The 15,171-nt window shown below is 45.7% G+C and overlaps 1 protein-coding gene across 1 annotated transcript in view; it reads left to right on the plus strand.

Annotated features, from left to right (window-relative positions):
• The window catches only part of LOC127204451 (O-acyltransferase like protein-like), a 46,950-nt gene that overhangs the window by 2,757 nt on the left and 29,022 nt on the right, over positions 1 to 15,171 (plus strand). Inside the window, exons 2-4 of the mRNA XM_051163464.1 lie at positions 5,933 to 6,072; positions 8,741 to 8,819; positions 14,182 to 14,323. Of these exons, the coding sequence (XP_051019421.1) occupies positions 5,933 to 6,072; positions 8,741 to 8,819; positions 14,182 to 14,323 (361 nt within the window). The remainder of the gene's footprint in view (positions 1 to 5,932; positions 6,073 to 8,740; positions 8,820 to 14,181; positions 14,324 to 15,171) is intronic.

The following is a 15,171-nucleotide window of genomic DNA, read 5'->3' on the forward strand; positions in this document are numbered from 1 at the left end:
TAAAGAGCTGTTGGTTACAGCCAAGTGCACCCTGAGGGTCATCATGTCGTGCTGGTTGCTACTGTGGCTCATAGGCATCGTAGCTGGGTAGGACTGATAGTTAGTTCCCTTCTTTGGAAGCTTGTATGGTGTCTTCTGATACCATGAAAGATAGTCCTCTGGGAGGAGGCTTTCTTTTTTTCTTTTTCTTTTTTTTAAAAAAAGATTTATTTGAGTATACAGTGTTTCACCTGCATGTACACCTGCACGCCAGAAGAGGGCACCAGATTTCATTATAGATGGTTGTGAGCCACCATGTGGTTGCTGGGAATTAAGTTTAGGGCCTTTGGAAGAGCAGATAGTGCTCTGAACCACAGAGCCATCTCTCCAGCCCCTGGGAGGAGGCTTTCAAATCACCAAATCTTTTGATCATTGCCCAAAATAAGCAACCACAAAAGAACCAAGAAAGGGCCAAGACAAGAGGTGGATCCAGCCAGGCAAACGGCATCAAACAATTGAAATATCTAAATATGAACCAATTAAGCAAATTAAGGCTGTCTGCTGCTGCTAACCATATGCAGTAGAAAGTGTTAAAGGCATGCGATTAACAGCACCCACACATAGTCTGGGGTGGCATGCAGTGGTGGTGAGGGTGAGGTACAACTGGGAATGCATTAGATTTCAAATAATTGGCCATGGTTGTTTGTTTCAAGCAGAGTTATGGGAACACAGGTACTGCTATTATTCTTTGTGCCTTTTATTACATAACTACATTTGGAAACAACTTCTCCAATCCAAAGCAGAAGGGCGGGAATAGGCTGTGTGACTAGATAACACGCCAGGGCGAGAGAGGACAGTGTGGCAAGAGGGCCCCTGAAATCTGTGTGGCGATGTGTGGCTATTTTAGGAAACAAAAAGCAGTGATTTAGAGAGACTCTGAGAGGGAAGGATGCACTAAAGGACATTGTTTCTCTTCTTTTTAGCAGTCTCGCCGTGCTAGCCAAGTGCTCCACCACAGAGCCATGCGCGCAGCAGCCTGCTCTTACCTGTGTTTGGGCAGCTGTTTGCTCGCACTGTGTGGGTATAGTGGCAATCGCTGCTGCGCTGGCGCACCTGCCTTCTTCCTCCACAGTCGGGTACATCACACTGGGAGGCTGAGTCAGCCTGTTGCAAAGGAATTCAACAGTTGTCACAAGGCAGGATTTGTGTCTTGTTTCGTTGAAGGAGTTGGCGGAGCCATTGTAAAGAACACAAATTAAACTTAATGTGCTGTCTATAACCAGCACGTTTTCAATACCAAAACAAACAAAACTGAGAAATGCTCTAGTGATCAGTCTCTTACTGGATCCAGCACATAGGTTGTTCAAGGCACAAACAAATGCATACAGTTGTAGCACACCTCTTGTTTCAACTCCATATTACTTATTAAGGCAGTGAATCAACCACCAATATTCGTGCTGGGATCATACCTGCTGGTGAGTAGAAACCATATAGTATGGCTGTGAGAGATACAAGAAATTCAATGAGAGCAGGCTGTGAGAACCAGTTGGCTGCCCCACAGCGTTCCCAAACAGCACTTTTCCTCTAAATCATTTCTTAATGCTGCACATCCCTGGTCCCTGCCTCAAGCCTCTCAGCTCACACGACAGCAGGATGCCCAGTGTCCGGTTTGGTTGCGTGGTCTCTTTGGTTTCATCCTGTACTTTCTGTAGTCGTTGCTTTATCTTGTCTGTGTGCCTCAACTCTTTCCTAGACACCAAGGCCCACAGGGGACCCTTATCAGAGGAGGCGGTTCAGAGTGGCCGCTCCACAGGGCAGTACCTACCTCAGCGAGGACGTAGGTGTCTTCTGGGAGGAAGCCTGTTGTAGTCTACCACAGCGTGGGTGTTTTGTTGTGATTTTTGAGTGTGTGTGTATGTGTGTGTGTGTATGGCATGTTTGTGTGTGATATACGTAGTATGTGTGTATATGATGTGTGGTGTGGTATGTGTGTAGTGTGTATATGTGTGTGGTGTGTGTATGGTATGTGTGTGTATGTGGTGTGTGTAGGATGCGTGCATGCATGTGTGGTATGTGTGTGTATGTGGTGTGTATAGGGTGTATGCATGGTGTGTGTGTGTGGTGTGTGTGTGCTGTATGTATGTGGTGTGTGCAGTGTGTGTGCATGTGTATGTGTGTCTATATAGTGTGTGTGTGGTATGTGTGTGTGTGTATGTGGTATGTGTGTGTGTGGTGTATGTGTGTTTGTGTGTGTGTGTGTGTGTGTGTGTGTGTGTGTGTGGTGTGGTGCTGGGGATTGAAGCTAAGGCCTTCCATGTGCAAGGCAAGGACTTTACCCACCAAAGTATAGCCCAGCCAATCTATGACTGTTCAGTGTTTGGACAGTGTCTGTTTTACTCACCCAGCTATTGTCAGGAAGGCTTTTTGCTCAGGACCAATACCTCCACAGAAATCTAGAAATCTCTCACTAGAGAGAGGGTGACATAGTTCATCCCACAGAAAGGTCTACACTCTGCGACTATCACACATCTACTCAGGCTGAGGCAGGAGGATCTTGAGTTCCATAGGCAATTTAGAGAAACCTTGTTAAAAATGGCTCTGTGGTAGAATGCTTTCCTAACTTGTACCAGGCCCTGGGCTTGCTCCCAGAGCTGTGAAAAAACAAGCTCAGAAACCGAATGTTAATATCCTAATGGAATATTAGGGAAGGGAACATGGGAAGGGAACATCTGCCATTCAGTGCAGCTGATCGAAACATGTTGCTTCTAATCATTCGGACATGAAAACTCAGAGCAAGTGTGGGGAGGCGTGGTGTCATGTGCCTACTCCTGAGCCCGTTCCTTGCTTCCTGTGATAAGGCATTTCCATGTGGGTGGTGTCTATGCCCTAGTGCCCATCGGGGACTTGATGGACACTCAGAAACCAATGTGGAAACAGTGCAATTTGCAAACCCAAGCAGCTGAGCTGGAAAGCCACCAAGGCGGCCAGGGGCGGAAACGAGATCGTAGGCTTTGGTGAGGAACTGGGGGCTCCCGACACGTGTCTCGCCAAGCCTGTCCTCTCAAGAGTGCTACCCATGCTGCTTCTCTCCTTGCCACTCCTTCAATTCCAGGCCCTTGTGCTTTACTACAGAGCCTGGGAGACCCTGTGATGGGAAACGTATTTTGAGAGCCACTCTGGTCTATTTGTAACGAACACATGTAGAATTTTGTGATGTGGGGAAAACATCAAAATGGTTTTTTTGCAGCCGGATTTGGACATTCGGACTCCCCTTGTCAAAGTTTAATCCCATTCACCCAACATCCACAAAGTTTCTTCTCTGAGAGGTACGCTGACTAACCCAGGGCAGAGCCCTATGGGAGACACACACAGTGTCACACCTTGCAGTGTGACATGTGACATGTTGAGCAAGGGTCCTGAAGCCATGACTCAGCTATTGCCAGCAGTCTGGGAGGAGGGACAGCTCAAACTGGGAGGCAACAAGTCTTGGCCTGGTGAGTCTTTAGAATGGAGCAGAGGGAGTGCTCTGGCTGGGGGTGGGGGGCACGGGGTGGATGTGGGGGTGGGGTGGATGTGGGGGGGGGGGGGGGGGGGGGTAGGGCTAGACCAGAGGCCAAGTCAGGGCCTGTTGAAGCCCTGCTCAGGCAGGAGTCCAGCAGAAATCCTAGTGGCCGAAGAAGTAAAAAAGGCTACAAATTGGTATCACCCAGGAAATATTCTTGTCCAACCTCACCCTTGACCACAGCTGACCTCCTCATGACCCATCCCCTCACCACAAATAAAGGCATAAAGTATAACTAAAAAATAATCTGGAAGTAGTAAAATGGGAAAAAAAGAGGGGGTGCTGGGGCTACATCTCAGAGGGAAGAATGCTTGCCAAGCCTGCAAGAAGACCTGGGTTTCATCCCTAACACTGAATAAAGTGTGCGTGCATGTGTGTGTGTGTGTGTGTGTGTGTGTGTGTGTGTGTGTGTGTGTGTGTACTTGTGATCCCAGTATTTGAGAAATAGAGGTAGGAGGTCATTCTCAGCTATGTAGCCAGATGGAGGTCAGCCTGGGAATCTTGAAAACTTGTTTTGTTTAAAGGGAAAGATGTAAAAAGGCAGAAAGACAGAAGGAAGCAAAGAAGAAAGACAGGCATGCAGGCAGGCAGGCCACATCTAAGAAACTAATGTCAGTATTATGAGAAGCCCCTGGATTCTGTAGGCTGTGCCTGGAGTCCTGTGTGTCTGTCTGTGAGTCTATCTGTGTCTGTCTCTGTGTCTGTCTCTCTCTCGGTGTGTACATGCATATGTGCATGTGTGTCTCTGTGTGTGGTGTATGTGCTCATGTGTGTGCATGTGTTTACTTGTCTACCCAGGAGAACAATCATGCCCCAGCCTCAAAATGAAGGCAAAAGCTGCTTGCAAAAATGTCTGCTGGAAAAAGTCTTGGGGTTCATTGTCTCAATAGTCTGATAGCTGAAGGGAGAAACACAAGTATCTTTTTAATATTTTAGAGATGGGATCACATGTCAGAAGCTGGTTTTTTGTTTTTGTTTGAGACAGGGTCTCTCTGTGTAGCCTTGACTGCCCTGGACTCACTTTGTAGACCAGGCTGGCCTTGAACTCACAGCGATCCGTCTGCCTCTGCCTCCCAAGTGCTGGGATTAAAAGTGTGTGCCACCTTGCCCAGCCAGAGTTCTTTTTAAATATAAAAAACTTAAATATTAGTTTATGCTTATGAGTGTTTGGCCTGCTTGTCTGTGTGCCACATGCTGGAGAAGGCCAGAAGAGAACTTTGAGTGGTCTGGAGCTGGAGTTACAGATCATTGCAAGCTGCCATGTGGGTGTAGGGAATCGAACCCTGGTCCTCTGGAAGAGCAGCCAATGCTCTTTATCATGGAGCCATCTCTGCAGAGCCACAAATATTTCTTTAGTGCTCTTTCATTCCTTCAAGTTCAGTTAGAATCTATTGTCTTTGCAGTCTTTACAATCCTGAGTGAATGCGCTCACTTGGGGCCGGGGCTGCACATATCTCTCACCATACTCAACAGACAAAGGGGAGAGAAGTGTCCACAGGCCACAGCACAGGAATCCCTGGGGAGTAACCACAGGGAAGAACGACAGTGAATTAAGTAAATCTGTGTGCTACGTGCACTGCGTCACTGGCGCCAGTGGGCTGCCAAGGAATCCAAATAAACAGACAAACCCCATCAAAAGCGATGAGAGAATATTGGTAATACAAAGTATGTATTCACATGTACATGTAAAGTCAAGAACTGCTAGATAGTAGAGACCATAAAAACAAAAACAAACAAAAACACTGCAGTTGATATCAAAACATAATACATAGAGTAAATATTAAGATGGATAGGGGTGAAGAAAATTTGGTGGGCTAGCTCAATTTGATAGCCCTCTGAAAATAGAGCAGAAAAAGATGAAGAAGAAAAGGAAAACAAAGAGACAGGGATAAAAATGGCTACACGTGGGCGATAATAGGAGTCAGAAATAGAACTATAACAAAGGGAAAAAAAGGATATTTGAGCAAACAATAGCCGTGCTATAACCAGAATGAAAGGGGGAAAGGCTCACAAAACAGCGAACTGGATAGGTAAATGAAATCGACCTCAGGGTGTCTGGACGGAGCTGATATTAGGAGCAATACGGAGGGGCTGGAGAGATGGTTCGGTGGCTAAGAACACTGGCAGCTCTCTCTGGTCCCAGCATCTATACATGCAGCTCACAACTGCCTTTAACTCCAGCCTCAGGGGATGGGAAGCCCTCTTCTGGCCTCTACAGAAACTGACACACACACAGTAGGTCCAAGCTCCTGTGCCAAGCCACACACAGTAGGTCCGAGCTCCCGCGCCAAGCCTTTTGCACGAGCCCTGAGGACTCAAACTCGCCTTTGCAGTTCATATGTAAGTGGCACAGGGAAACTGATTCTGCCAACTTGTGCTTTTGGAATTCAGTGTATGACTCGGTGGGGAAGCTTGGAAGCAACGTTCTCAATGGCAACGTGGACAGGCTGGGATCCTACAGTGAGTGCCTTTCCACTCAGGGCCCCGAGGGGAGTTTCCGGGGACAGTACTGCAAGCTTCACGTACTGCAGGTGAGTGGGGGGGGGGGGGGGAGCTCTCCTGTGTTTGTTCTCGAACGACAAGCTTCCAAAGATACCACTCCACCAGATGCATTTCCTAACTGAAAACACAAAAAGAAAACTATTAAGGGGTCTCACAAAAAGGGCAACTAGATTTTAGCTTATTCATCTGTACCTTTTAGAGACAAGATCTCACTATATAGAAAAGGTTGGCTTGGAGCTTGCAGTGTCACCTTACTTTGAACTGTGAAGTCTTGATCCTCTAGGCCACGGGTTCTCAACCTTCCTAATGCTGCGGCCCTTTAATACAGTTCTTCATATTGCGGTGATCCCTAACCATTAAATGATTCTGTTGCTACCTTATAACTGTAATTTTGCCACTGTTACGAATCATAACGTAATATGTGATATACAACCCTGTGAAGAGTTGTTAATCCATACTCCCCCACACAAGGGTCATGACCCACAGGCTGAGAACCCCTGCTCCAGGCTCTCCCTCTCAGGTGTTCAGGTATGCACCACCACGCCCAGCTAAAACTTGATTTTAAATAGTTGGTTGGAAGCTTGCTCAGCCTATTTGGAATGAATGACGTCATATGAAGCGATTGTCCCAAAACAGGTAGGCTGTTCAGATCTTCCTCCCTCCACACTATATGGAAAAGACCTCCTGGCAGACCTTGAAGTCGGGGGTGGGAGGCCAGGAACCCAAGGTCAACAATGGGCAGTAATTTGAATAGCAATCTTCCATACACATTCTTTGGGCTCACTGGTTGTTCGCTCTGCCCATCGCTGTCCACTCTGTTGGGGCCCAGTGGAGGACTCTGCTGCATTTGGCCTTTCAGAGCTCTCACCATTCCACTCCCCCCCCCCCCACGAACTCCCCAGCAAGTTCCCACTTTGAGGCCTTTCTACCAAGGAATCAGCCACTGCTTGGAGGAATGTGGATCAAACCAAGACGGTCAGAAAGAACTCAGTTGCTGAGCACGAGCCCCTGATGGCATCAATTTCTGGAGCAGTACCTGGAATCTGGGATCCAGTTAGCCATAGCCCTGGCCCCAGAGATGGAGCTCTAGACACGAATTCGAGGCTATCCATGGCGATGAGTATAGTGTATCAATAATTACTAATAGAGTTGACTATCAATTCTGGGCTCACTATCTTTTTAAAAGAATATAACCTTTTTTATTATTTTTTTGAGAATTTTGTAATTCATACATTCATATATTCTTATAATATATTTTGGTCACCATCACCCCCACTCACTAACTCCTCTCAGATACACCTCCCAGCTCCCTCTCTCCCAACTTAATATCCTTAAATATATATATTTATTTGTGATTGCAGTTGACTCCATGTAATCCTTTTATGGCTCAGATAAGAACCTAGACCTCATACAGCCTTTCATTAAATACAAAATAAATTTTACATGTGTCACACATGACCGGAATAAAATGGCCTTGCTGTCTGGTTAGATAGCATGGTCTGAAGTGACAGGAAACAGGAGCTGTCTGTGCCTCATGCTCTGAGCCCCTGATAGTGGTTAGCTGTGCAGGCAGGGGTGTTGGTCTTGAGGCTTGTTTGTCCTGCTGAAGGTCAGGATGACGGGTTAAGGGTCACTTTCAGATTCATGGTTTTGATATCAGAGCAGAAATTGTACACAGTCATGTACATTGTGTAACTAGGGGAACTAGCTCAGAAGTTTGCATTAGTGATTTGGCCTATCTTTATTAAGATGGACATTCTAGTTATTGACTTGATTTTTTTAAAAATAAAAATCTTTATATTTGATATATGTATCCTCAGTAATTGCAAGATAACTCTTTAAATGATGTTAGGAAGCCAGCTTTTATGACCTTTAATATGGAGAATGAACGCATGACGATAAGTTATCCAAAACTATTGATTTTTAATCTGGAGGAGGTATGCACTGTGGTAAATTATCTAAAATTTCTTAAGCTGTGACATTGAACCTGAGTGCAGATACAACCCAGCACAGATGAATCTGTAGTTCCACCTGCACCATCCTGTGTCAGCAAGACTGTGTCTTAAGAAGTCAGAAACCTTTTTTTCCTTCAAAAGATTTTTCTTCAAAATTCAACACATTTCCTTCTGTCTCTCTCCCTACCTGCCCACTGTATGCTAGGGCAGTGACATCACTCCTTAGAAATAATCATGCCCGTGGTGGCTCAGGGCGGTAATCCCAGCACTTGGGAGATGGAGGTAGGAGGGTTAGGAAATCAAGACTTTCTGGAATCACATGAGGCCCTGCCTCAGAAAACAAAACAAGGACTTGGGAGATAGATGACTCCTGTGTGTACAGTGACTGCTTTGGAAGCGTGAAGACCCATGGGTAAATTCCCAGCACCCACATAAAAGCTAGGTGAGCTTTATAACCCCAGCTCCTGGGTGGTGTGTATGTGTGTGTGTGATATCTGTGTCAGAGACTGGCAGAGCTGGTGAGGTCACTGGCCAGCCACTCTAGCCGAAATTGTTGAGCAGCCCTATCTCAAAAAATAAGGCGAAGAGTGATCAAGGGAGAACAATCTAGGTTGGTACTGGGCCTTCACAATCGTGTGTGTGTGTGTGTGTGTGTGTGTGTGTGTGTGTGTGTACACATGAAAGCATGCCTGTATACTGTAAGCACTAACATTTAAGGGCGCTGTGGTATTCTGTTTCCCAGGATGGAGCAGACTATAGTGTGGGTGTGTGTGTCCCCGATTCTTGTGCGGAAGAGGATGTGACCATGATGTCTCAGCTGGGTAAGTATCAAAAAAATACAGTCAAACTGTGTCAGCGAGAAAATTCTGGCTGTGTCAGTAACTGCTCAGAGTCAACAAAGGCAGCGTATTCAGGACCTTCGGCACCTTTGGAACCTTCGGGATCTTTGGGACCACACCAGCTCTAACTGAGCAAGCAGAGGGAAGTTGGGAACAAGGGGGTGGGATTGTAGTGAAGACGAGAAGGGAAGAGAAAGACAATCGCGGGGAGGTAACTGCTGGATCTTGATGTAATAAAGATGTAAAGTTGAATGGTCTCCTTACAGCTGCGTCCTTAGGCCTGGAGACAGGAGTGGGTGGTGTCCATTTTTCCATCCTGTGGATTCTCTGCTCTGCCCAGGAGTCTGCCAACTGCTGGGTCAGGAAGGCCGTTTGGAGCTTGGATTGTGTGAGGGAGCCCAGCATTTGGTCCTGGTTGTGGAGTCCCAGCTGTGTGATCTCTGAGGAAGACATTTAATCCCCCCTGAGTTTCAGCCTCCTGATGCTCAGGGGCTCCTGCTTCCGGCTGCCTTACAGTCATGGCTGACCTTTGGCATGCAGGCGAATGCATTTTGGCCCATGGAAACTGCTTTGATCTTCTATGAGTATTTCAAAAAAACTTCTAAGCAGGAGCTTTAAAGCCCAAGATTTGTTTTTATCTCTAGTGATTAATATTAATTCTGGTCATCTGAGAAAGAACTAACAGCTTGTGACAGAGTTCTTCAAAGTGTCAGTAGTGCAACTATTCCTGGTAACTTTAAATTGTCCTCTAAGTTTATAATGACAGCCACAGCTTTGGGTACATTATCTGTCTAGCCTAGTGTGTCATGTGCTGTTTAAAGACAAACAAACAAACAAAACAAAAAGCCACAAACATACATGCAAGCAAATAAACAAAGGCCAGGTGTGTTGACATACGCCTGCAACCCCAGCACTCCAGAAGACAGGGGAGGGGTGTCATGAGCCTGAGGTCATGGGCTACCGAGCAAGTTGGAAGATAACTTAAGCTACATAGCAGGACATTTCTGTAGCAAAAGCAAGAACAAAAAAAGGGCATGTGACCTATCTCAGTGGTCTGGTGTTTTCTCAGCATATGTGAAATCCTGGTGCTAGCCCCTGTACTACCAGATACACACACACACACAGACACACACACACACACACTTAAAGTAAAAAATTGGTTCTTTATAGATAAGTGATGAATATCACAAAAACAAAAAACATGTGGGCGGCTACTATACAATTAGCGTTTCAGGTCAGTAACCAAGGCCCCAAGTTGAACGAGTTGTCTTTCTTAAGCAATCTATCAGTGACTCTGATTTTTCTGGCTTACACTAACCTGGTTAGCCAGAACTGACCAAGTGAAGTGAAGTGTTGGCTGTCACTGCTGCTGATAAAAAGAATCTTTGAGATACTCATTCTCAGAGAGGCAGAGAGAGGCATGTGCTTCCTGAGAAACTGGAACAGGCCCAGGTTAGGGGGAGCGGAGCTGAGGTGGGGCGCTGCTCGGGGGAAATTAGCGTTGGACAGCACAGCCTTTCTCCGGCTTTGGCCCAGAGGCAACAGAAGTAGGGCTTGAGATCAGAGTGTTTTTGCCCAGGGGACCATTTCCCCCATCTGGAAAGGATTAGTCAGATATTTCTTAAAGCTTTTTTTTTTTTTTTTTAAAGTTGCTAACATCTCTCCTCCAGATGTGGACCGAGCAGTTCAGTCATGCCAGGTGGCCGCCGTTGGCACAGGTGCTGCTCATTGGAGCAGGACAGAGGCAGAAGCCGGAGCCTGGAGGCCGGGGTGCACAGTGGTTTCCAAGGATGTTGGAGCATTCCAACTAACAGACGTGATGTGGCGGTTGACCTTTATCATCACTAGCGTGACTGGATTTAGAATCGCCTAGGAGTGATTCTAGTGTCTGTGAGGGCGTGTCTAGAGAAGATTACAGGAAGACGACATGTGTGTGGCTCTAGCCCAAGGGCTCAGGGTGTAGGCTGGATAAAAGAGGGAAAGGAGACAGTAAGGAGAACGCCAGTATTGGTCCACAGAGATGTGAGCAAGCTGCGCATGCTCCTTGTGTCACAGCCGAGAGCCGCTCCGCACCTCAGGGAATTTCCTGCTAGGAGGGCACAGGATCAAGCCAGGAGCCAAAATCAATCCTTCCTGCCCTGGGTTTTATTTATCAGGTGTTTGGTCATAGTAATGAGAAAAGCAATGAATGCGTGTAGCTTCCTGAGGATAAAATTATGTCATCCCAGGTGTGCAGACTAGACCAGTGGTTCTCAATCTTCCTAATGCTGTGACCCTTTAAAATATTTTCTCGTGTTGTGGTGACCCCCAACCATAAAATTAATTTAGTTGCTACTTCATAACTGTAATTTTGCTACTGTTAAGAATTATAATGTAAATATTTGTGTTTTCCAGTAGTCTTAGGTGAGTCCTGTGAATGGATCATTCAACACCCCCACCAAGGGGTCATGACCCAGAGGTTGAGAACTGATTCTCCAGCTCAAACTTAGATATAAAAATTATAAAATCCAGTGCAAATGCCTTATTATATTCATTTCTCAAGGCTTCTATCACAAGACTCAGTCAGACTATGGTATCTCAGATGACATAAAACAAGAAAAAGTAATTTTCTCATAGTTCTGAACAGTAGACATCTGAAATCAAAGTGTAGCTGAGGTTGATTGCTCTTGAGTCATCTAGCAGAGTCTAGTATATGCCTCTCTCTTAGCCTTTGGGGGCTGTCAGCAGCTCTTGATGCTCATTGGCTTATAGATATACATTGCCCCCTTGGCTTGTAGACAAACCATGTTTCTTTGACCTGTAGACACACCATGCCTCCTTGAGATGTAGATACACAGTGCCTCCTTCGCTTGTAGATACTCATATGTCCTTGGCTTGTAGACACACCAAGTCTCCTTGTTCTGTAAAGATTTTATTATTCCTCAGCGAGTAGACAAATCCCTTCTCCTTAACTTCCTTCTTGGCACATAGACACACTACTTCTCCATAGCTTGTAGACATAGCACTTCTCCTTGGCTGGTCAACACACTAGTTTTCCTTGGAGCACAGCATTAGCTACAGCATTTCCTTAGATACACTAAGCATCATTGCCTTGTACTCATTACTTCCATTGGCATGTGGGATTCTTCCCAATGGGTCTCTCTCTTTCACCACCTATATTGGATTTAGGGCTCACTCTAACCTTGTATGACCTCATTGTAAGTTGGTTACTTCTGAGAAGATGGTGTTTCCTAATAATGTTACATCTACAGTTATCAGGATTTGAATCTTTTCTGGGGGTGGGGAGTCAGAATATTACCCAATATTGACTTTCTGGTTTGGCTTGATTATTTGAGCTCCCTTAAATGTGACAGAGAGTTGACAATGGTGGTTCATTGTCACTTAATCTAGGACACTGGATTCACCTAATGTATTTGATAAATCCAGCTGGACCCTGCATGGTTCCCAAAACTGACAAAGAAAAAGTTGGTTTTAATAGTCTGCTTAACACTAAACCAATAATATTTTATCTGCCAGAGACAACAAGGAGAACACATTTTGATTCTCGAGGGCTCACTCTAAGTCTGTCCTTGAGAAATTTTGTAACATTTTATGATACTCATATTATCCGTTTGGCAGGAGCCAAGAGCACTGAGATCTGAACTGGCTGACGCCAAGGTTCGCCAGTCTTTACTATCGGTGTGAACTGTCCTCTTTGATGGTTGGTGATTTTGAACAGCCTGGCCTGTTAAAATAGCCAAGCTGATTGGTTTTCCCTCAGCTCCCTCATGACCTCCTGTGCTGACTGAGAAGATAGGTTATCTTAGCAACAGTGACTTAGCCACAAGTTTCTTTCTGATGATTCTGTATTCTTAGCCAGTATGTTCAATTTGATGAAGTCATATATGAGAAATTCTCCTGTGTGCAAGATAAGGCGAACACTTATTTTTTTCCTCATTTTTTTTCAAGACAGGGTTTCTCTGTGTAGCCTTGGCTGCCCTAGACTCACCTTGTAGATCAGGCTGGCCTTGAACTCACAGTGATCTGCCTGCCTCTGCCTCCCGAGTGCTGGGATTAAAGGCATGCGCCACCATGCCCTGCCTGGGAACACTTTTTATAGGTTGCTAAAAAGTTACAGATAGTGATGGACTTCCGCCTCATGTCTAGCAGGCACTTAATGAACTGTAGCGTTTGTGGCTGTTAATGATTGGTATTGTCATTATATGAACCCATGCTTCCCCAGTGCTTGCCAAGGCCTGGAAAGTGCCCAGGTTGTGGTTCTGGGTGTGGTACTTGGAAATTGCAGAGTGCAGATCCTAGATAGCTTCCAGACGTCCAGCTCAGAAGCCTCCAGGGAGGGGTCCAGAGAGTTCTTCTTTCTCAGGCCTTCTGGGTCACCCGAGGCTCACTGACATTTGAGACAGAACACCAGTCTCACCAGTCAGATCTTGACATATTGATTCTTCCAGGTGTTTATCAGCTGGGTCCTAAGCTGTTGTTTCCAAGCCTCTGTTTTGGATGGTGCCCATCCCAGAGTGCCTGGCTCCCACCATGTTATACCGTCTTCGATTGCATATTTTTGTCTCTCTTGTAGAGGCTTGCTCTCAAACAGACTTGAGTCTGTACCAGCACCTTTAAGATTTAGCATTCCCAGGGCTGTGTGCCAGAAGGGATGTGAGAGACCAACAGACTAAGAGTTCAGAAGACTGATCCATTTCTATCTGGGCCAAGTGCCTACTTATGTGGCTTTCAGCATCTTTTTATATTTTAAGCATTAGCATTTTTTAAAGGTGTGTGTGTGTATGTGTGTATGTGTGTACACAGGTGCCCGTGGTGGGCAGATGAGACTGTCATATTCCCTAGAGCTGGACTTATGGGAGGTTGTGAGCTGTTTGGTCCAAACGCAGGGAACTGAACTCTGGTCCTTTAGAAGAGTAGTTGTATTCACTTTTAATCCCTGATATGTCTCTACCCTCTTTGGCATCTTTGTTCTATTGTTTTCCCCTCTATTCATAAAGCAGATAAGTTTGGTCTTTGGTATTCATGGTAGATTGGCTCCAAGACCCCCCAGGAGACTGAAATCCACAGATGCTCAAGTCTTTATATGAAATTTCACGGTGTTTTCATAGAATGTGCAGAATCCTCCTATCCACTATTAATCATCTCTAGCTTATTTATGATACCTAATATAAAGGCTGTGTGCATAGTTATTCTATAGCCATAAAGTCTGTGCGTGTTCAGTACAGATACAATTTTTAAATGTTGTCAGACTTAGAAAGCCAATGCACATTAAAATGGCAGCTCTGTGTTGGGATGATAGGAAAAGTCTCAACCTGTAACGTGGCCTCTTCTTCTCTCTTGGTAGATGTTCTGCAGTTCAGAAATACCTCATTCTTGGCACCTTCCCTCTCCCTCTTTACAAGAAACTCTTCCTCCTCATCTCGTGAAAGTGTGGCCAGATGTGCTGCTGGGGTGTTGAGGCTGGACACGCTTGCTTCTGTGTGTCTGTAAGTATGCACAGCTGTGAAATCCGGCTAGGCGTTGTGCCAGTATCGGCACTTCTCACCAGCTCATTTGGGGTTGAATTTAACTCTCCGAGAATGATGCCTGGCCTGTGACGGCTGGCTTCGAAGTTCAGTGATCTGAATGTCTGTGTCTCCCCAATATTCCAACATTGAAACTTAAACCTGAATGTGATAGAATCAGGTAGGGCATTGAGTAGGTAACCACGCCATCATGCACCACCCTTACAAATGAGATTAGTGTCTTCTTAAAGGGACATAGAGGGGTCCCTCACTCCTTCCTTTTACCATGTGAGGTCATCTATAAGGTGCCAGCAACTAGAAAACTGGCCCTTTCCAAACCCAAGTCTTCTGGTGACTTGACTTGGAAACCCCCAGCTTCCAGAATGGTAAAGAATCAAGGACTATTGTTCATTAGCAAGCAGCCCATGTCGTTCTGTTGCAGCATCCTATGCTGACTGAAATACAGGGAGATCACCACTACACGAGGAAAGCACTCCAGGGAAGACAGACCAGGCCCAAACTTGAGGGGGGTCCAGGACCACCAGAAAATGCATCCATGACCAATCATCCCTGAGCTGGAAATTGCTCTCTCTGATTGGAAGCGGGGCCTGTCCCCTGGTGAATACATTTGTTCAAATTATGTCTTTAAAAAAAAATTGGTGAGGAGGACTTTTTTCCCCCTGAGTTATCTGTTACTTGTATTTTTCTTTTGTGAAACTTCTACTCTCTTTTGTGTGTGTGTGTGGGGGGGGGGGGGTTGAAACTTTCTTGTTTTTTTTTCCCCCAATCATCTTTATACGGGCTGTGCACCCTTAGACATACAGCTACAA

The sequence above is a fragment of the Acomys russatus genome, chromosome 20 (assembly GCF_903995435.1).
Source record: "Acomys russatus chromosome 20, mAcoRus1.1, whole genome shotgun sequence".
Lineage (NCBI taxonomy): Eukaryota > Metazoa > Chordata > Mammalia > Rodentia > Muridae > Acomys > Acomys russatus.